Source organism: Amblyomma maculatum, chromosome 2 (assembly GCF_055883805.1).
Source record: "Amblyomma maculatum isolate TAMU_Amacu chromosome 2, ASM5588380v1, whole genome shotgun sequence".
Taxonomy (NCBI): Eukaryota; Metazoa; Arthropoda; class Arachnida; order Ixodida; family Ixodidae; genus Amblyomma; species Amblyomma maculatum.
Genome location: NC_139345.1, coordinates 40,592,533 through 40,613,560, shown reverse-complemented (window position 1 = coordinate 40,613,560; position 21,028 = coordinate 40,592,533). Strand labels below are relative to the sequence as shown.

The 21,028-nt window shown below is 44.4% G+C and overlaps 2 protein-coding genes across 2 annotated transcripts; one reads left to right on the top strand and one right to left on the bottom strand.

Annotated features, from left to right (window-relative positions):
* Positions 1 to 1,125: 1,125 nt before the first annotated feature.
* On the top strand, positions 1,126 to 7,746 carry LOC146198477 (activated RNA polymerase II transcriptional coactivator p15-like). The gene is made up of 5 exons (XM_084593977.1): positions 1,126 to 1,348; positions 1,673 to 1,798; positions 2,232 to 2,324; positions 5,920 to 6,028; positions 7,430 to 7,746. Exons 2-5 carry the CDS (start codon positions 1,736 to 1,738, stop codon positions 7,507 to 7,509), a joined length of 345 nt encoding a protein of 114 aa, XP_084450103.1. The 5' UTR covers positions 1,126 to 1,348; positions 1,673 to 1,735; the 3' UTR covers positions 7,510 to 7,746.
* A 7,221-nt stretch (positions 7,747 to 14,967) lies between these two features.
* LOC146198476 (uncharacterized) lies at positions 14,968 to 20,676 on the bottom strand. The gene is made up of 3 exons (XM_084593976.1): positions 20,465 to 20,676; positions 18,303 to 18,577; positions 14,968 to 15,502 (listed from the first exon to the last, which is right to left on the bottom strand). The coding sequence occupies exons 1-3, from the start codon at positions 20,609 to 20,611 to the stop codon at positions 15,199 to 15,201; spliced, it is 726 nt and encodes a 241-aa protein (XP_084450102.1). The 5' UTR covers positions 20,612 to 20,676; the 3' UTR covers positions 14,968 to 15,198.
* Positions 20,677 to 21,028: the final 352 nt, after the last annotated feature.

Here is a 21,028-nt window from a genome sequence, read left to right as displayed (position 1 = left end):
GGTGGACCACCCATCTGGGCTTGTTGCTTGATGGGTTGCCAGAGTTTGCTTAAAGCCTGAGCCCCAGGGTGCTAATCTCCTGGACCTCTGTGACTTCTACGCCTTGTACAATGACTAACATCAAAGGCAAATTTAATACTTGTTTGTGGAAGGCTATAAACTAATTTGTCATGGAAGCGTTCGAGGCCTGCTTTCCTGGCCTGTTCATCAATGACATCTGCAGCCGCTTCACAAGCTGCCTCGATTTTGCCAGTGAGAGCCCTTCGTTGTCCATACCATGATATCGTCTGCTGTGCTGTACTGCTGGGATATTGTCCACTCTCTCAGAGATCCTGATTAGTGCCATATTAAAGAGGAACAGTTGTGCCCCTGCTTTCCAGCTCTATTGAGTTGGATTTGAGAGTGTCCACATGGAGTTCCCCCCGTGTGCTTACTGCGAAAGGCCAGGGTTAATTTCATTAGGTGCTTAACACTTTCATTAGGTCGATAGCCACAATAGCCTGCGTGTTTGTTTTTTATTAGGTGTGTTAATAATGACATGAGACAGTTGAAGCACGCCATTCTGTGTAGAAAGCTCCCTTCTGAAGCGTGCAGGAGGTAAGCAGGATCGGTATGAGTTTATCGAGGTTGATGATCTTGTTGCGTTTTGGGATAAAAAATCATCTTGGTGTGCTTGCAGGTTTCAGATATGCTACCTGTCTTCCAGCACTCATTAGGCAGAGGGCAGTGACAATCTAACCTTGAAGTTTTCACGTTGGGTGGGCTTAGGAATTATGCTATACGGATGCCGAATTGCTTGCAAATTGAGATAGTCCGCAGTAGTGGTTGTCAACCGGGGTAACTGCTTTGTTTTGCAGAGGCTTTTGTAGGGTCAAGGAATGGACTTGCGGGGCTGTTTTCGCATTTCTCTGGGTTATGCTGGATAAAGGATTTATCGTGAGGGTGGTGGATTCTGGCACCTTCGGCCTGTAATTTAATGTCGCACTTTTTTTTTTTTTTTTTTTTTTTTCATACAAAAATTATGCTATGACGTATGGTAAACTGGGCGCGGACAATCGCACGCAGCTTATGTTGCCAGTAGGTCATCGACGTTCTGAATGACAGCAGAATATGCTGCACGTGGTGCAGTGTGCTAATTTTTCAGTACGTCGAGTTATATTCTGCTAGACTGCTCGAATGTGCCGCGCACGGTGGTGCCGCGTACGAGTAAAGAGCACTCGCTTACAAAAAGGCATTCGCATCGCTGACGCCATAGCGCACACTCTTTCTGCTCACGCCGCACCGCGCGTTTACCGGTGCATCATTAATTGTGCCTTCGTGGGTTAGCTCACGCTGTTTGTAATCTCAAGTAAGTACTGATGGGACGTTCGTTCTCTGGAATATGCTCGACCTGACGATTCAGTGGCAGGTAGCTTGATGTTCAATCGCAAGAACTTAATGCTCTTCTAGTTCGCACCTTAGGCCTGTTGAAACCGGCTATATCATGGTGCTTGTTCTCAGTGCGCCAGTTAATTGCTCGTTGAACGCGAAGTGCCTGAAGTTTCACATCCCGGTGTTTTACGTGACGAAACAACATTCGAACTGAGTTGCTTGTCTGAAAGTAGAGAATCCGCTGTCTGAAGTTATTGTGTACTCATCGGGTTTTTAATTTGTTTTCCTTCCTCGTATGCAGCTTGCGTAAGTGGACATCGCTTACTTTAGCGAGCTACTCTTCTAGTCACTCGTATTCCACACCATGTCGTCGAAGAAGAGGTCAAAGCTCGAGTCGGATAGCGATTCTGACTCTGGTCCTGAGGACGTAAGTTGCGGTCGCATTCACACCAAAAACGCCGGGCTCCCCGTCTCGTTACCGGATCACTCTTGCAGAAAATGTTGTATACGTGGCCAGTTAGGCATTTATACCCGCTGATAATGTCACTAGAAAAAGAGCGATCGGCTGCTCACAGCCTACACATTTTTCACACACTTGTTTTGTGCCTCGATTAGTAATCCAATGTAATCCTTTGTGTTATAGACTAAGGAAGTTATGCTTCTAAGCTTAAGGTGTAATTGAGTGATAAGCGTCATAAAACAGACGTTGACGCGTTTCTTGCGGCAACGCAAGCAGTAATAGTGAAATGTGGGGAAGTAATAAAAGTGGAGAGCAGCAAATGCTCATTGTAACGAGCGCTGTCATTGTTAAATAAATATCCGTGCAGTGCAGAGTGAGAAATGTTGTTTATTATTGGCAGAGGAATCCTCCACAAAAGAAGGGAAAAGTTGCCGATAACAAAAACAAAAGCACTGCATCTTCATCAGGTGCTGATGAAGATGGCAAGTTCATGGTGAGTAATTGTTGTCCATTTCATTCACTAAAATGTACCCATTTGCATGTCTGTGGATTTGCCTTTTAGTGATTTAGCTCACAAGGTTTCAATAAATCGGCATGTACAAAGCAGTAAAATAAGTTACTTAGATATTGTTCTCGTCTAGAGCTGCTAGCATCACGCAGTGGCACAACTGCACCCTACAGAAAACTTGAATAAAACAAATCTAGAAAAATATTCACTGCTGTTGACTTCTTGCAGTTTAGAACATTTTCAGTGCTGGCCAATACATGATCTGTGCAAGACGTGTTCAGCTGGTTACCCATTGTTATGGGATGAATAGGATGTACTTTTTCTTGCTTGACTTGCATTGATTTTCTGGCCTCTTTTTTTTTTACCATTTTTCTTTCATTCATTTCTTTAGAGGTTGGTCTTTTGTACACAAACATGCATGTTTGGCATTTATAATTTTGAAATTGAAGATTATTACTCACTTGCACCTGGAAACAACGTGCACATATTTTGTCAAAACAAATTTTCTGTTCTGGAACGAAAGTTAGGGTATTTCGTTTTGCTGGTGTCCTATGGATTTCACAAATTTGCCTTTATTAAGCATGAACTGTTGTCTTCAGCATTTTTCTGCGTTAACTTTCTCTTCAAATTGGTACAACTTGAAGATTGCCCAATTTTGTGCTCTTGGTACATGCAGAGAGTTACAAACTAGATATATTTTCAGCAGTTGGAATGCTGGTACTTTTACCAGGTTAAGTCCTTGTGCTGAGTATTAATTAGTAAGCATGATTCAAAATGCATTGAAATATATGCGAGGCTCAAATGTCTTATGGGTTGAAAATCTGCTTAACACTTTCAGTACTGTGTAAAAAGCAAGTGGTTTTGAGAGACCATAGAAAAAAATAATAAACACCGTAGTAAAAATATTTAGGACAGAAAGAAATTATACATTGTCTTATTAGTTGCAAAAATTTGGCATGCCTACCTGCAGGTTTCTTTAATGCTCTTCAGCGGCAGTGGTTAGCATTCAGCTCTTGCAGCGGTTATTAGGAGTCACATTCCTATTCCCCAACTACAATAGCAAAATGCAGTGGCATGTAATCACCAAAGAACAAATGGGCTTTGTGATGAAGTCAGTTCTGAAGGTGTGCTGTTTCATAACAACATAGCTAAATAGATAACATTAGCTTTTATTTTAGTCTTTCTCTTGCTGGCATGCAGATGCCATGACAAGAAGTTAATTTTGATGGTATGCAGATGCCATATCCAGTTTCGAAAAATACGTCCCACCTGCTAGTTGATGAAGTTGTTCCATGTGGGGGAGAGGATGGCAGCTTCGTTAGCCTCGCGGTGGTCCACACACAATCATAGTGAGCCATCTTTGTTTTACACAATGACTATGGGGGAGACCCATTTTAATGTGGATACAGGTTTTATACTCCCTGCGACTGGAGACTGCACAGTTTCTTGGAAACTTATTCTCACAGAGTCAGGGGCAGGAGTCATAGTTTAGCAGAGACCAGCAGCATGGATGAGCGACGCTGGATCTGATGCATAAAGTTCCTTACAAGCTCGAGGTGCAAAAACTGATCCTGTGGGTCAGGAAGTAAGGGTGGCGAGTCTGCATGTGTTAGTTGCTGCAGCTCAGCATTGCTATGACAACGCTTATGGCCAGGCTGCGGGTGGTATTCAGCCCGTACCTTTCGTTGAGACGTGGAACAGCATGCCTGTGGTGGTTTCGCCGTGAGTCACTTTGGCACAAAGCATTGCAACAATGATTGTTTGTTCTCCTGACTAGTTGTGGGCATACCTCTGCAAAGTCACGAGTGCCAACTCAAGCTCACTCACAAAATTTTGGTCAACCTGTGGGCTCACTTCTACTCGTACTCTCCTGTGCTCGTGCTCATTGAACTCATTTCTGCCCCATCATTTCGGCTTGAGTGATTTAAACTCACTCACTCACTGAGCTGAGCAGTTTCTTTAATCCAAATGGTCCTGACCAAGCCAATAATCTTTATATAGAAGGTTTTTCGGACAAAAAGTTTGAAGCTATATTTACTTGATTCTAGTGCACCCCTTGATTGTAATGCACAGTAATATTTAACACTTGTAAACCACTAAAATAACTTGATGCCAATTCTATCGTGCACAAGCAATAATGCGGTGAATAAGTGTTTGAAAATTGCTTAAAACATTTAATGGAACATAAATCGGCTCACAAAAACACAACTACTAGATGTGGATATTTTCTCGCCATCAGTTTATATTGCTCTCCACTGACTACAATAGGTCACCTTCAGTACCATCTAAAGCACTGGAAATTCTACATTTTTATAATGCACATTCAACTTAAGTTGTCTTAGCCGCTTAAGCTGTCTTTTCATGCTCACTTAGGCTATATACTTGAAAGCAGCGGTTTCTTCTCTCACCTGTTGCCACTGCTATCTTGCAGGGGCTGAGAGCAGTTGCTGCCGAAATGCATTCTCGTTGATTGCCCATGTGCAAGCCCATCTGTTCTTTACAGGCTATTCTTTAATACTTTAGCTTTAGTAGCCTCATCACGAAGAAGGGCCAGCTTCTGGCGTGATGTCATTTTTCCACCTGTCATCCACAGCATTCTACTTGTAGACGAGGGAAGGGAGAGTGCAGAAAGTGGCTGCCATGGGAAGGACCCAGAAATGGAAGAGACTACAAATGACTCTGCAGAAATGAGAAATGACTGAGAATGACTAGCTAAAGTTTAAAAAAACAGTTAATATCTGGGAGAAGACCTAACGGTTATGCATAGCCAATGAATGATGTTCAACGTCTCCATAATTTGTTTGCTGTTTCACAGTCTCCTCTCAAGTTTTCTTGGATTGCATGGCTATTCGATCCTAGGTAGAGTTCAAGAATAGATCTTTCCATTAAAGAATGCACAGCTTTGTATATAGTATATAGCTGGTATTCTGTACCTGCACGTGCTCCAGTATGTGGCAGCCAGGATTTTGCAATTTTGCTACCTTTTGAATTGCGAATGACTGCTACAGGTAATCTCTTTTGCACATCAATTTCTACTCAGATTATATATCTTTGGCTGAATTCTCCAGTGTGAAGTGCACTTGCTCTTAAGTAAAACTGGCATGAATGGCCAGAAAGCTAAGCAAGAGTAATAACTTTGGATGCTTTTCACGTTATGCCACATTTGTTATTTTTTTGTGAATATTGAAGTGTACTAGAGATGTTGCTCTATATATTTTTCCATTGAGCTGCATGCGTAACTAAACAAGATTGTCAACCAACGTCCTGGCATGAAACATTTTAAACTAATTCTGCTGGTTATTTGAGGTCAGCTGCTTTTAAAAGCTCAGTGGCAATTAATGCAGTGGTGCAAGACCGCTTTCTTTACTCTTGTGTGCATAAAAAACAGTTTAGACGTTGTTCAGTGACTGGTGTGTAACCACCTTCACAGATTTAGTTTTTTAAAACTAGTGCTATTCTCGTTTTGAGCCCTTCATGATACTGTCTGCTGTCACTGATATCTTGCATGTAAAATTAGTTTCGTTGTCACTTAGGGATTCTCTTGATTGCTCATTTGAAGGCTTTGTTTTGGTTTCATCAGATTGGGAAAAAGCGTTATGTGTCTGTGCGGGAGTTCAAAGGAAGAGTGATGGTTGACATACGGGAATACTATGAGGACAGCAACTGTGACCTCAAGCCTGGAAAGAAAGGTTTGTCATGAAATACAATGCCTTTATTTGTTCCCCTCATAGAGCTTCTTTTGGCCTTGTCCTCAGGGGCAAAAATGGCATGAAATCTATTTTAATAATTATTCGTTCAAGTTTTGAAGAAAACATGCTGAAAAGTATTCTACAGATGATGTCTGATGCGACTGTCAGCTTGAGCGACCCTTTAGTGTTGTGTAGTCTATTCACTTCAATAAAAAGTGGCTATAAAACCACCAGAAGAGAAACCTAGAGAAGCCTTTTGAACATTAAGGTGTTAAGAGATTTCGAACAGTGGATTGCAAGAGAAAATAAGCCTAGCAGTGAGGGAAAGGTGACGGGTGGGTGGTTGGGTAACGAGGTTTGTGGAGCGAGGTGGCTGCAACCAGCACACAGCAAGGTTTGTTTGGGAAGAGGCCTTAGCAGCATCTTGACACTACGTCCCTTCACTTGAAAGGCCCCTTCATTTGTCGCAGGGTGCTACAATAAACATACTCGGCTACAGAAGGTATCATTGTGCAATGAGAAAGTTATTTTCAGCCCGCCCAGTTAAGGGCAACTGCGGAGATTTTTGGACATTCGAACGGTCTGATAAAAATTTTACGGTGAGTTTTCCTCTCCGCCCTGATGCCTTCTACCAAATTTGGACGCCGTGGGGTAATTCATTTGTATGCAACACTATTTTAAAATGTGCAGTTTTCATGGCTTCAATTAGACTATTTCTGCGGGCAACACTGCGTTTATGACGTCAGAAACATTATACTCGCTTTGCAGCCCGCTCCCCGCGTGATCATGAAATTTTGAAACCTGTATTAGGCTATCTCAGACACATAATGTACTGTGTCATGATTTCCATACTTTCCACTATCCAGTGCACGTGCTAGTGTTTTTCCAATACTGTATGTGATGTCACTGTTTTGTCAACAAGAACGTTGTTTCTGGCCATAAAAGCAGTTTCAGTTTCGATTTGCTGTTTTTCCTTTTTAAAAATATTTCTACTTGGAATTTTGAAAAGTGGTTTTTTGGGTTGGAGTGAGGACACACCGATGAATGTAATGCAATCAAAAACTTGAAGGGATGAAAAAAACCACTGGAGTTGCTCTTTAACGCACATGGTATTGCTGAGGTTTTGTGCTGCTATATAGCCATTTTCAAGTGGATGCAGCTAGCACAGAACCGGGTTAGAGAAATATGGGAGAGGCCTTTGCCCTGCAGTGGGTATAGTCAGGCTGATGATGATGATAGACATTTTAATTTCGTGTAAGCTGCGGCGACGCAATTTCTTTGCACATAAGATGTAATGAATAAGAGTTCCTTGCTTAATTGCGTGATGTTCTGTGCCTGTTATATACTTCTGGATGTTTGATGTTCTGGGTTATTCATACTCTTCTGCATTTTCACTTTCAGGCATTTGCCTGCAGCTGGACCAATGGAACGCGCTAAAAAATCAGATTGATGATATTGATGCTGCCATACGGAAGCATTAAGTTTGTGATAGTTGGCTGCAAGTTCTAAGTTTTGCACAGTGACTTCCAAAGTTTCACGACACGCAAGCCTCGCGTTTTCTTGATGCATAACTTGAAGCATTTGAAAAATGTCATCTCATGCATTTGTCAGGCTGGCAAATGGTTTTTTGAAACTGTATAATGTTTATTTCCCTCGTTTTCTTTTTTAAGAGGGAGTTTTTTTCTCTTGGCATTAATAAAATATGCTTTGCATTTTAAGAGTTTTTGCCTTTTCAGTGGGACCAGGACAGGGTTCGTTAGAGTTTCCGTGAGTTCAGAAGCTTTGGTTATGATTATTACGCACAAGGAAGCACTGCTGTCATGCTTGAACTACTGTCTTTCTCCTGTTGCAAGTATCCGAGGTGTGGATTCTTGTTAGGATGTAACACCAGCGGTGTGAGTGCTGGAGCACAAATTCATGGAAGGTGCAGCTGGCAATATGGAATGCTTCACCTAAGGCTTCCCAATTTCAATAAGACTTTGTGAGTTTAAATATTTTTTTTGCATTGGATTTTTAGTGTTTTGGCACACTGAGAGATTGCAGCTCAGATTTATCAAGGGCTGGCATCGATCTCTGGCTCTAGACTGCTCCTTGCTGTTGTAAAAGTATCTGAGTGTCATATTTACCTATTCAAATTCTGAAAGCATTTTAAAGTTTCATACTTACCTTTTGTTTTGTTCTAACAACATATTGGATGATTTTACAGGGTAATACTGTTTTGATGTTGGCCACGGAGAGGTAGGCCTTTGGTGGATTATGCTTGTGTGTGTGTGGTGAAGGGTCCAAACAGCAAAGAGGCAGGACACTAAATGATAATGACACCGTTCAGTAAGTTGCAATGCACTGTGAAATTATTGAAGATCATCTATTTTACAGTACTGACCTCTAGAAGTGTATACATACTATTGGGTTCGATGTGGCAGATCTTTCTAGGTACCTGAAAGTGGCATGAACAGCACCGTAGAAAGTTGTTAGGCTTCGTGAAAACAATAGAAACCTCATATTACAATCGCAAATGAAAGAAAATTGACTGCTAGCAAAAATGGGCTTCATTTCTGCAGTAAAATTGTTTCCTTAAAGAAAAAGTAATTCACCGCGCATTACAAAGCCACACAACACCCTACTCCCCTCATAGAAGCCATTAAACATACTATGGTTGTCAATCTTGTTGATTACCTTACCAGGCTGGCAATGTTACTGGCACTGGAGCGGTGTGTATTAATAATTTTAGCTACATCTCTGGCAGGTTGCCAGCAGATTTTTGAGGTGGAAAAAGGACATTTATAATGAGCATTGCCAAGAGAACTGGGGAGGTGGGGTTGAGCTGGAATTCAAGGAGGGACTCTTGGGCTCCCTCCTGAATAATGTGCCTGCTCTGCCTCCATCTGCGCTGGCATTTAAGTAGTTACTGAAGATGTTTGGTATGAACTTGTCATACTCGCATTGCTCGTCAGGAGAGTTGATTGTCCATTTTTTTCGTATTCGGAATATTTTTTTTCCGGATCTGGTGCAAACTTAGAGCCATATTCAACATTTGCAACTTTATGGTGGTGCTCTGCATGTGAAATGTGATAGCCAATGGATTCCATCTGTAGTTGGCTGCCACCCTCTTTGGGTGATGTCTTTAGTTCGGGGCTCCGTCAGCTGTAGCTGTCTTGTGTGCCCACTTGACCAGCCGTGTCTGCTCTTGTGGGGTTTTGCTAAACAGACCAGCCTCTATCATATTCAGATATGTGGCGCAAAAAACACAAACACAGGAGAAGATACACAACACACGTTGTTGTGTTGTGTATCTTCTCCTGTGTTTGTGTTTTTTGCGCCACATATCTGAATATGATCCAGCACCAACTAGCCCCTCAAGCCGTTATTTTGAGACCAGCCTCTCTAGAAGATAAAGTGGGGTTGGGGATGGGTGATTGGGGCCTTATAGGTTAGGGCATTCCGATAGGGAATGGGATAGTGTTGGTTTAGGGCTGCTGCATTTTGGGCAGCATCAAACATAGTGTGGGGATGAACAGTTTGTGGTAGAGATTTAGGAAAAGTGCATCTGAAACTGGTGCCAGGCTACGGCATCCACTTTGTTGACGGGTTTGTATGGGATGGGGGGGGGGTGGGATTGCCTGTAGAATTACTCTGCAGTAAAAAAAACAAACATGACACAAGAGGACGTACCTTGGCCTCTACAGACCACCACTAGCCCGACAACAGCTCATGTTAAAACTGTTACTTGCACAGTTTTACGCAAATGCTGACAGCACTTCCTTTTTGCAGTTTAAAGATTTGTAGCTCAGCTTTATGCTTTCATTTCCCTCAGTAGAAGACAATAACTGGACTTCCAGCTGCCTTAAGGTTGTTGTACACTTGCTACATGTTGCTTCATGCGAATTTATATGCAAGCAAGGTCATGTTTTTCAGACTTTTCATCGCGATTTTGCAGGTGTACTATGGCGCCAAGTGGCTGTGAAAATACATGCGTGTGTAAAACAGTGAACAGTTTAAAATGCATTCTTAATAAACGCATGTTAGCATTTATTGACCACATCCGGGATGTGGTGGTTATTTTCATAGTATGGCACATTACATCAGACCCACGACGTGGTGGCAGAGTAGTTCTGGCTGAGGACTCTAGTTCCTCGTGACGCCGTGAAAAGTTGTGGATTGAAACATTTCGCACAGTATTGTGTATGAGCAGTTGCATTCCCATTTGTAATGCTTTTGTTAGACATCAATAGGACTGGCACTATGATATAATATTTATGGACTTATGTTATTTCACCGAATATGAACCGACGGAGCCGGCATTTCGAAAACTCAGTGGACTTTAAAAATAAATATTTTGATTGTACAATCTCGAATTTCTCGCTAACTATAGCTGAGACTCCTTCCAAAAACAAACTGCAATAAACGGTGTTTTGAGATTATTTAAAGCCAATGCCAAGCTAGAGATATTTTAATGCACACAGCTTCCAATGCAGGAGCCGCTGTCATCGCAACTCAGTGCTTCGAGCTATCCAAGCTGAGTCCCAGACCATTACTCTAATCTCAATGTCTTCTATTTCGTGGAAAGTTGATTCTTATTTCGCATTCCCACCTCAAAAATGAGCAACCCGAGTTGGCATCTCCTCTCAAATTTTTGATAGCATGTGGTCTCGATATGTCGCACAAACCATTGAAGAATCACTGCTCGGCCACGTCACCTGCCAGCTACCACCTGCCAGCGCCGTGCCCGTAATTCTCACAACACTGGCAGATTTTATTAGTAATGTGACCGTTAAAGAAGCGCCCACGTGTGCTGTGCGATGTTGGTGCACGTTAAGGAAGTCTAACCGATATAACTGAACCTGGCCCTTCACTACGGCGTCCTTGTCACTTCAGGACATCACATCACGCACCTTATAATTTATGTATGTTGCATCAGTGAGGGTTTTGTAAACGACTAACCGTTTGTGATACATGGTTTATTTTGCAGTCTCTTGATACCTTGTTATAAACACTAATGCAAGCCTGAAGGCATTTTCGTTTTGTCGTATAATGCTGTACGTAGTTCAGCATTAACAGAACATTGCAAATCTATGAAAGCAAGGGATGAAGAGCCGATAACAGGCACATATTCAACAGGCACGCAAGAAGAAAGGTCCAGTGTTCAACTATGGAGAGCGGCTATTTGGGCTAGTTGGTGCATATAGTTTTTAAGGTAACGGCATGACAGGATGTTGGAAGGGCAACACGCAAGTTTTGTGATGAACAAAGAATGAAATTCAGAACAGCGCACGTGTGCTGTGTCCTTTTAACAGAGAACGAAATTCAGAACAGCGCGTGTTGTGTCCTTTTCCAATGTCTTGTTTTTATCGCGGCCTTCCTGTAAATGCACAGCGATGCAAAGAATGTCATGCTAACGTACCATTCAGGCTAAACAGGAGATATAGTAGCCTTTGAGATTTCAAAACTTTTATTGATATGAAGGCCAAAAGTAAAGAAAATTATGTAGCAGCATTGCAGGCGGCCTTCGGGTAGCTAGTTGTGCCGTCCAGGCCGTGCCTAGTCGCGACTTCCTCTGCCCAGGTCACGAGCCGAAGTTGGACATCCGGCTTGGGGCTGGACAAAGCAGCCTCCTACTTTTGCGGAGGTGCCGAGAGGCAGGGGGCAAGTGTGCGAGGCAGGGGTAAATGACAAGCATAATCAGCACGGGAGCTGCCTATAAGCGGCAGGTTGGCTGGGATAGAGGAGGGCAAGAGGAAAGGTGTGGGCCTGCAGGTGGTGCTAGGGAAAACATTTTACACTGAGATGGGGAAGTGAGACGAGAGGGGTGGTGGTGCAAGGCGAATTCGTGGTACTTGAACGCGTTGCGCGCATCCATTCCTGGCGGGGCGCGAGCTTGCTTGGTCAGTCGATTCGCAGGTAATGGAATTTGCCTCTCGTTGGCAGGATGAGCCTCGTGGACGGGCACTCAGATGATTTGGATAGGGCGATAGGAGATGATGCTGTAACGCAAGATATCGATGGCTGTGGATGCCACCCATATCAAACCGCATAGTTGCAGATCGCAGGCTTCGAGTCGCTGAAAATATTCCTCGTAGGTTTGCGTAATGACAAGAACAATAGCTGCCTCCTCGGCCTCCACAGAAGCGTATAGACTGACGTAGTTAGAGTGGGAGAGAATTCTCAGTGACTGCAAGGGCGTGGGCTGGGTAGCAGCGGTACGGGATGACATCCACGGCTGGTTGCCGTCCTTACTGACGCTCGAGCGCGGAAGATTGCGCTTCTCTGCTGGATGAGTGGTGTTCAGGATGCATATTCTTAGGCAGATGATTAACAGTTAGAAGGGAGGAGACGTGGGAACCCAAGCAACCACCGACATCCATCGGACGGCCAGTGGCCATCCGTTTCGGATGTTCCGGATGGCCGATGGACGTCCGCGAACAGCCAGTGGACGTCCGTCGGCCGTCCGATGGGCGTCCAAATGGACATGTTTGTCTGGCCAATGGACGTCCATTTCGGACGTCCGTTCCCGGATCTTTCTCGCATATTCGCATATATGCTGCATGCATGCTTTTTTGGCTCCCACGAGGCAATAAAATAGAAAAGCTGCTTAAAGTACAACAGGCATATTTTATTGTAAAATGTCTAATTCCTCAATATGACGTAAAACTTGAAGCGCACATCCATCTTCCGTGATGAAGTGGAAGAAACCAGCTTTCTGCAAAAAGAGAAAAAAAAAACAGGTTAGTAAATAGTCTGTCATAATCCTTGATTCGCATAATAATAGCATAATCCTTGATTCGAGGTTTTCTGGAGGCCAATTACAAGAAAATTGAGTATTTCTCATATTGTACCTGCCCTACAGCACTTGTTACAAGCAGTCTCAAATATCAGCGAGGTTCTGCCCTCCTTTCCCTTAGTTCACGCCAGTTATATCGCACCCGCTATCTTTCGAATATCACATAGATTCATCTGCAATGCTTCAAGGATAAAGCTAAATAAGCTAAACAGCTCATAAGGCAGTATCATACAGGCCATACCTAAATTAAAATAAGCTGATAACGCGCTTCAATAATTTCAAGCACAGAAAAGGCCACTCGCTATCTGAAATGATTTTTTTTTTGTAGTGGTGCACAACTTTCAAGCACGCGAGCTTGGGCGATTATCGCTTATCGCATTGTACAGGAGCAGTTATGCATTTTATCACTGTAACGCACTGCAGCGCAGACTGTGCCCTCGCAACCTGCAACTTGCATTGAAAAATGCAGAGCATGCCACTTGCGAAGGCAAGCATATTAAAAAAAAAAAAAAATCTTTGAAGACCGACTGTTTACCCAGCGCCTTGGTTGACGAAAACAAGGCGGTTGGTTAAGATTGCAAGAGTGGAACGCGATAGCACCTCCAGCTATTTCCTAGTTTGCGTAGAGGAGAGGGAGAGCCAACTCAATCGACATACACGGACGCCACCGCGCCGAAACTAGCTCCTTAATGCTATCGCGTTGAAATGTGTCAGTAGGTTCACTGCGCTGTTACATATTCATACAATTTTCGCTGCGCAGATTTTTACGAAGCTCGATCGCAGTACTCACTTTCAAACGCGGTCGCTTTCGCCGGAGTCGTCCGTCCTGATGTGTTGTCGTCGTGAACCACTGTTGCTCCAAGGGGGTAATCCTTTCACATTAGGAACTGGCACAACTGCGCAATCGTTGTCCTTGCAGCGCACAAAGATGGGTGAAGGCATTCGAGCATAGTTGCGTGCACCCGCACAGAACGAAAAACAAAAAACTGGTGCCGCGAGCCGCGGCTATGCCACGGCGGCAGGACGACAGCTGGCAATGGCGGCACAGAAACACATGGTACGAAACTACGGCAGAAACATTCATGCGCAGAAATGAATTGGCCGTAATAAGTTAACACTATATTTTTACCGAATATTGTTAATTTCTTTAAATAGGTACCCTTTCTTGCCTACCATTCCTCCCCACCAACACACACACACACTGCGATGGAATACGCAACTTTCAAACAAACAGCACGGCCGCCGGCCGGCGGGGACTGGCGGGGATTTCAAACAGCAAAAAAAAAAAAAATATTTTTGTGAAGACTCACAGTGCAAGGTAATCCGGCGCTTTCGTTCGCCAAGACGTGGTCGTGGACCATCGTGGATGGCGAAGCCGCGCAGGTGGTACATGTAGTACATACGTTCAGGCTCAACTAGAGTAACAATTGAAGATCACGACCGCCGCTACCAGCGGATACAGCGAATTGCGGCATGAAAGCTGAGAAATTAATGACAATCGCCCCATACTGTGTATGTGCCAGAGTTTTTTAGGCCAACCAGCTAATCATTTGGTATATAATAAAATTCGCTATCTCAGGAGCCGAATGAAAGTTGCAAACCTAATTGGATTTCCTATTGGAATTTTGAGTACCATTTGGAAAATCCGAATGGAATTTTACACACAATTAAAACTATTTGGAATGCCCAATTGGTATTTAGAGAACCATTTGGTTAATCCAACTGGACTAATCCATTGGAGAGGTGGTGTCCAATATTGGGTCCAGATGTGACCATTTGCAGGTCCCAATTGGCCCCAATGTTTTTTTTTTACTAGGCAAGACACATCTCGAGCTTTGAAGACAAGTGTGAATGTTGAAAAAGAATTTTGTCAGCGAGGAAATATATGTCCTGGAAACATACTCGTCCGTACGTACATCGGACGTACACCTCGTCTCTCATGCGGATATACAAAAACGGACATAGTCTGTACCTCCAACGGACGTGCGGATACGGATGTCCGAAACCGGAGGTTGTACGTATGTCCGACGGACGTACAATTTCGGCAAAGGACGTTCGGCTCTAGCTCGGACGTACAACGGACGTCGGTGGTTGTTTGGGAAGGGGTGGACCGTTAGATTTGAAGAGGGGAGAGCTTAAGGGTTGAGAGAAATTCGCGACCCGGACGGGTACGGGGAGACGGAGGAGCCGAGCCGTGCGGTGGGCTTCTGTCAGCTCTGTAAGGGAGTTATGGACGCCCACAGAGAGTAGCCAAGCCGTCGGAATTGATTTGGGAAGGGACAGGACAGACCTCGCATGCTGGCCTTTCACTACTCTGAAGTTATATGTTCGGAATTCTTTTTAAATATGGCTTTAACTTGAGAACATTCGCTGGCCGTTGCATCTCAAAGCATTACTTGGCTGCTTTGATACCGTCGAGGCGCCGCGTTCGGCGGTGAAATCTTGGAGTAGCAGTGCGCCCTTCACGGCGCACTAGGTTGCGGCGGCTAACTAATAGCTTCGCGCATTGCAGCTCGACGATGAATGCGCAGCAGGCCATTCCGCACATGGCACCCCAGAGCAAGAAGAAGGGCGTGACGTCTCCGATGCTCAGGTTATTCACAGCTAAGTTGCCAGTCTGGATGCAGCGCTTCCAGTCGCCCTGGCTGTCTTCCATCCACTTGGTCATCAAGCCGGCTTCCAAGAGACGTCGGAATCTGCGCCAAACCCCGGTTCTCCTCAATATGTATACGTTTTGGTATTCCGCACATAAAACACTGTTCTTATATATATATGCACGGTGCAGCATAAGCGGTGCGAAAATGCCGCTGGACCGTGAACGAAACTTCGATCCCTCTGGGCTTTTTAAATGCGCTGACATCGAGTATGACTACCTTTTTAACTTGACGGCGCTAAAGGTCCGGTGTTGTCGGCGTTGTCAGTGAAATATCGCAGACATGCCCTTGGCATGGCAGGTGGTGGTAGCTGGCAGCTAGCATATGCCCTGGGACTGATTGGTCATATAGAGTTATGCGACATGACGCGGCGTGGCCGATTTGGCTGGAGCTGCTTACACGGGCTTTTCATTTCGGGTGGGAGAGCGAGAGTAATATAACCCTCCAGGGCTCTAGCGTTCGGATTCAGACTGTGCTACTAATGATATCTGACTTGGAACTCAGGGGTCCTGGAGAGTTATATTACTCTTGCTATCCCACCCGAAATGAAAAGCCCGTGCAAGCAGCTCCAGCCAAATCGGCCATGCCGCGCTTTGTCGCACAATTCTATGAGCAATCAGTCTCAGGGCATGCTATAGCTGCTACCTAGGCCACCCAGATAGATCCGAAGGGATTGGCTGAGCGCAGACTTTGTGTCATGTGGTATTTCACTTAATGAGCTACGTAGCTGCTTATGTCTGTAAGCTAAATCATATAGGTGTGAGACAACAGACGCTCAGATTAAGGGATTAATGGGTAAGCGAGTGGCAAAGTTCAAGTATCCGCGGAGGGAGCCGAGGACGGGAGCCTTTAACGCCGTCACGTACCCTTAAAAGCGAATCTATGCTATGGAAAAGCGGGCTATGGAATCGGCCGAGCGCCGTGCTCTTGAAAGATTCGCATCACCGGCAAGAATTTTCCTCAGATATTTATGCGTGACAGCTTTTGCCTAATTCTTAAAGACGATTTCGTCGCCTTCTATTCTCATTTAGTTTGAAGGAGAGGTTTAAAATATCCCAAGGAGCGGCTCGGGCTATGAGAAACACCTCTGCTCCCATTTAAATTCTAAGACAAACCAATAGACTTCATTACTGAAGAAGAATTAAATGGTGTGCTGCCATTTCTGGGTATATTGGTAAAATGGTATAGCAAGAAGCTCAGGCTCAGCATATATTTAAAACCGACCCACACCGGAATATACCTCGGTTATAATTCCGTTCGTCCAGCCACACAAAGAAATCAGTCGAGCTGTGTCCTTCTGAACGACTCTAACTCCCGTGAAGACCAAGCAAATTATTTTACGCTATACAACAACAAGAACTCATTCCTGCTATATTTGAAAAAAAAAAAAACAAATAAAAAAGAAAGTTATCTCGCCCAGCGTTGTGAAACTTCCTTGCCGCCAATGAAACACACTGATGTACCCTACGCTCGCCGAACAAGCGAGGCCTAGCACTCATTTCGCCCACGTTTTGCCAAGAAAACTGCGATATGCGATGTTAAATGGTTAAGCCCGTTTATTTTCTTTTTTTTTTTTAGATTTAACAGCTTTTTCGTCCCACTGTGACACTTCACTGTCAACCGCTCCGCCTCAGTGGGACGAAAGTGCATTATAGAGATCAAAGAATCTCCTTGAGAACTGGAGAGGGATCAAGATAGATGGTGTTGGTGGCATTGACTTCGCCATATCCAGGACATGGGTAAGACTTTTATTGTCTGCCCATTAGAAACTAACCAGTCCAATCCGCTAATTGCACCATCATTGTCATCGCTACTATCATCCTCAAGCTAGACAAGGAGAATTGCGATCCATTTCTCACGAGCCCTGCAAGGAGTAACGGTTTGCACGCTCGGCTGTGGATGGGATTCGATTCCCGGTGGAAACAAATTTTATTACGAAAGCAATACTACGCCAGGTCTAGCAGGCAGCTCTACGCCAGGACTAGAAGGCAGCTTTAGTTCACGAAACGGATGGCGTGAGCTACGGGCCACAGTCCCTCCGGCACACCACCACCAACGGGAGGACGCACCACGGCTCTTTGTGGTATTTCCTCCTATTGTCCGTGTTCGTGTGTCGCGCTGTGTGTATGAAAGCCTGCTGTACCAACACGCCCTCTTCGAAATAACTAAATAAACAAATAAATGTGTGTGATATGCATATAGGAATTATGCTGTAATCTCGTAACGCAGGCCGCGCCCTCTTTTGTTAACGCAGTAAGTTCTATCTCGCAAGCGGACACTCGGCTAGAGTTGTAGCATTTTATGAGTCAGGGGCTTTCTTAAACTAGCCGAGTCATACCCCCGTTTAAGCAAAATATCGATTATGTTAAAACCAGCGAGTCACCACCTACGGCCTCACGTAATGCAAGCAGTGAATTTCGCGGACATTGAAATTATTTTACGAGCGTTGCGATCAGGGTATAACATCCAGTGGTTATATAAAGTTGAGCGTAACTCTTGTCAATCCACTTCCAACCAAAATAATGCACACTTCCTAGCTTTTTTACCAATTTCTTTGTTTCGTCCCCGAGGCATGGCCCACCGTCTTTTTCTACGAATGTCAGGTGACGGGGATTTCAGGATGCTGAAAACTCGGGATATTATATAGTTCTAATGACTCCGGACCTTACATCTGCGAGAATAGCACTGTCCTAGCTTCATTTTCCAACGTAAAATGGCCCAGGAAAGGACGGAAGAGTTCTAGCGAAGTCGAAAGGTGCTACCAGCACGCATTGCTCATTCTCACTCAGCTGAAGAGCCCTCTGCGGTTCCCCTGCTAGATCATGGGAGGATAGATACTTACTGGGAGATGAGTCGTTCGTAGAAGCCCTTATTTAGGTGCTTAGAGTACATGTGGCTGACGGCGTTCGTTTCGATGGGCTGGCTGCCTATGACGAAGTCGCGCACGTTGTATCGCTCACAGAAGCTGGCCATCCAGAAGCGAAGGGAGTACTGCTCTGATATGACCACAGCCCGGCTTTGTGCAACATCGTACAGCGTGGAGTCCGAGAAGACCTGGGCTGTCACGGGGATGGACGCACGGTCCCACACCGCCTTCACTGCCGCCGAAGGAAATTTCTACGCCATGGTGTTAAAAAAAAAATAAAGGATCATGAGATTTGGAAAAGCCATTTTGGAGCAAATAATGTAGGGCAGTTTGAAGCGACCATCTCGGAAGCAATGAAAAGGCGTTCGTTTTCTGAGGCGCAGGTCTAACCAGAGGGGTTAGCAGCCGCCAGAATCCGTACAACCTGTCTCAGATCCATTATCATCTACGGCTTCAAACATATTTATTCGTGTTCTGATATTATATAATGTCACCGAGGCTGAAGTGCCGCCGTCATGTTGCTCCTATGATGCCTCTGCGCCTCTTAAAAATCTAGACAACGGTTTAACAATGCTTGAAATAAGTTATAGACGAGCGATAGGTCGTCTTTACACGAGGCTTGCTTTTGTTTTTGTATTTTACTCGTCAAGACGTTTTCAGCGAAATATGACGAAAGTTCAATTTTTAATCACAAGTAACTATTTGACGGTAATGAAGACTTGCAATGAGCCCAGTTTTAATTGCAATTAACTATTTTACGGTAATGAAGACATGCAATAAGTCCAGTGCAATTATATTTTACATCGCTATTCAACGGTATATGACAATTGACCAATTAACTGTAATTATTTGCGATGCGTAGTTAGTAAAGCTCAATTTTACTCGACATAAGTTATCCAACGATACAACACTTGTGCTGCTATTAGGCTCGACACAAGCTACACAACGGTATTGTGTTGCTATAGCATGAACGTTTGCAATTGATGCTGAGCTTAAGATCAAACGGACGCAGTCTACCATTGCTCGTCTTTCGCACTGAGTAGAGGTCTCGCTCTAAAAAGGTGGTAGTAGTACTTGAGAAGGACATGACATCATTGACGTTCTCGTCACAGCATTTGCCAGCACATTGTGTTATCTGATCTTAACAGTGGCTTGCTGTTATTATTAGTGACTGCTCTTTACATATCAGCACGCAACACAGGGAAAAGTTGGTACCATTAGTCTTCCTATATTTTCTAGCCGCACCCGATAAACAAAATTTGAAACTATTATAAAGAGGAGAGATAAGGCATTGTTGTGAACACACTCCTGGTAGAGAGATGAGCAATTCTTTGAAGGAGGGGATGAAGAGTTTTATGGATCAGGAAGCGAGCGGTTGTGAAAAAGGAGGGATCGATGAGAGCTTTTCTTGTTAAATGTCCGTTGTGTTCGAATAGTATGGATTTATTTGAATAGCGTCTGTAACCCTTCTAGAAAACAAGAACTTCCCTTCACCAGCATGAAGATTGTCGAAGCTAGCTGTACGTTGACTAGTATTCAAAAATGCTTAGTCGTAAACATCGAAGCGGGGACAGTTTTTACCGAGACCTCTTCTTCAAGCATTTCACCCTAGAAGAGCTGAGCATAGGGGGGGGGGGAAATCTCGTACCCATTGAAAAACCGCTGGGTACCCCGGGGCACTAGGGACCGAACGTGATATCTACCGAATGCGAGGCGGATGATTTGTATGAGCGTGATGCTAAGCAGGCAGCAAATAAAAAAGTACGCAAGATCACTGCTTCGGTTAAATCTTTTGTCAACCAATAACTGGATGGAGTAGGCACCGGGCACTATAGCGGCGGTTACTCGAGCTGCGAAAGCCGCCAAGGAGGTCGTGCTTCCTATTTCGAATCACAGAGCCGGGCGAATTCGCACGGCGCCATGTCTGGTAGCCAACAGACCTGGCGAATACCTATAATAATATCAAAGTGGGGCTGCTATCGATTATAATTCTGTGCAGAATGTGCAAAGCCTGTACTGCAACTTATTACATGCTGTCCTGCTCTCGATGAGGAGGGTGGAAAATGTTTTTACCACGGACTCTAGAAACTTGCGTCGATTTATTTTCGCATTGTAAGCTGGCGCAAAAAGCGGTATACCTCTGGTAATGACTCGTAGCCAGTGCCACCGGGGATGTAGGGAATCAGGTCGGCTCTATTCGCCAGATCCTCCACGCTGTCCACCTCCGGCTGAAAGTTGAAGACCGCTTGCTGTGACTTGAGCAGGCTTCCGAATGAGTTGGCCATCACGACAATAGTTATGAGCCATGCGGCTATCAACAGCTTCTGCGCTGGACGGGGAAATATCAGTGGGCTACCTGTACACAGAAGTGGAGCGCCAAATATTAAGCCTGTAGCGAAGTTTCACTTTGCTGTATTTGCATAGCTTGCGGTGATTTGTTACTGTATCTCACGTGCTGCCCAAGTCATACCGTGCGGCCACATGTACACTTTGCAGATAGGCGGGTGCTTATAGGGCTCTAAGATATGCAATATATTTGCAATAATAAATAATTGATAATTGCGCGAAAATCCACCTGGCGTTGTTGTTGCAGTTGCCGTTGTCAACACTGATGGTACCCATAAAGGTGGCGGGGAGTGGGACGATCGGAAAATAGAAGTAAATAAAACATATTGGCCGGAATTGGGGTTCAAGTGCAGGTC

Excerpts from the sequence above, each read along its gene's own strand:
- LOC146198477 (XM_084593977.1), top strand. The coding sequence starts at position 1,736 with ATGTCGTCGAAGAAGAGGTCAAAGCTCGAGTCGGATAGCGATTCTGAC. Across the intron at positions 1,799-2,231 it reads CTGACTCTGGTCCTGAGGAC|AGGAATCCTCCACAAAAGAA; the intron begins GTAAGTTGCGGT and ends TATTATTGGCAG. Across the intron at positions 2,325-5,919 it reads ATGAAGATGGCAAGTTCATG|ATTGGGAAAAAGCGTTATGT; the intron begins GTGAGTAATTGT and ends TGGTTTCATCAG.
- LOC146198476 (XM_084593976.1), bottom strand. The coding sequence starts at position 20,611 with ATGGCCAACTCATTCGGAAGCCTGCTCAAGTCACAGCAAGCGGTCTTC. Across the intron at positions 18,578-20,464 it reads GCTACGAGTCATTACCAGAG|AAATTTCCTTCGGCGGCAGT; the intron begins GTATACCGCTTT and ends ACCATGGCGTAG. Across the intron at positions 15,503-18,302 it reads TACGAACGACTCATCTCCCA|ATTCCGACGTCTCTTGGAAG; the intron begins GTAAGTATCTAT and ends GGTTTGGCGCAG.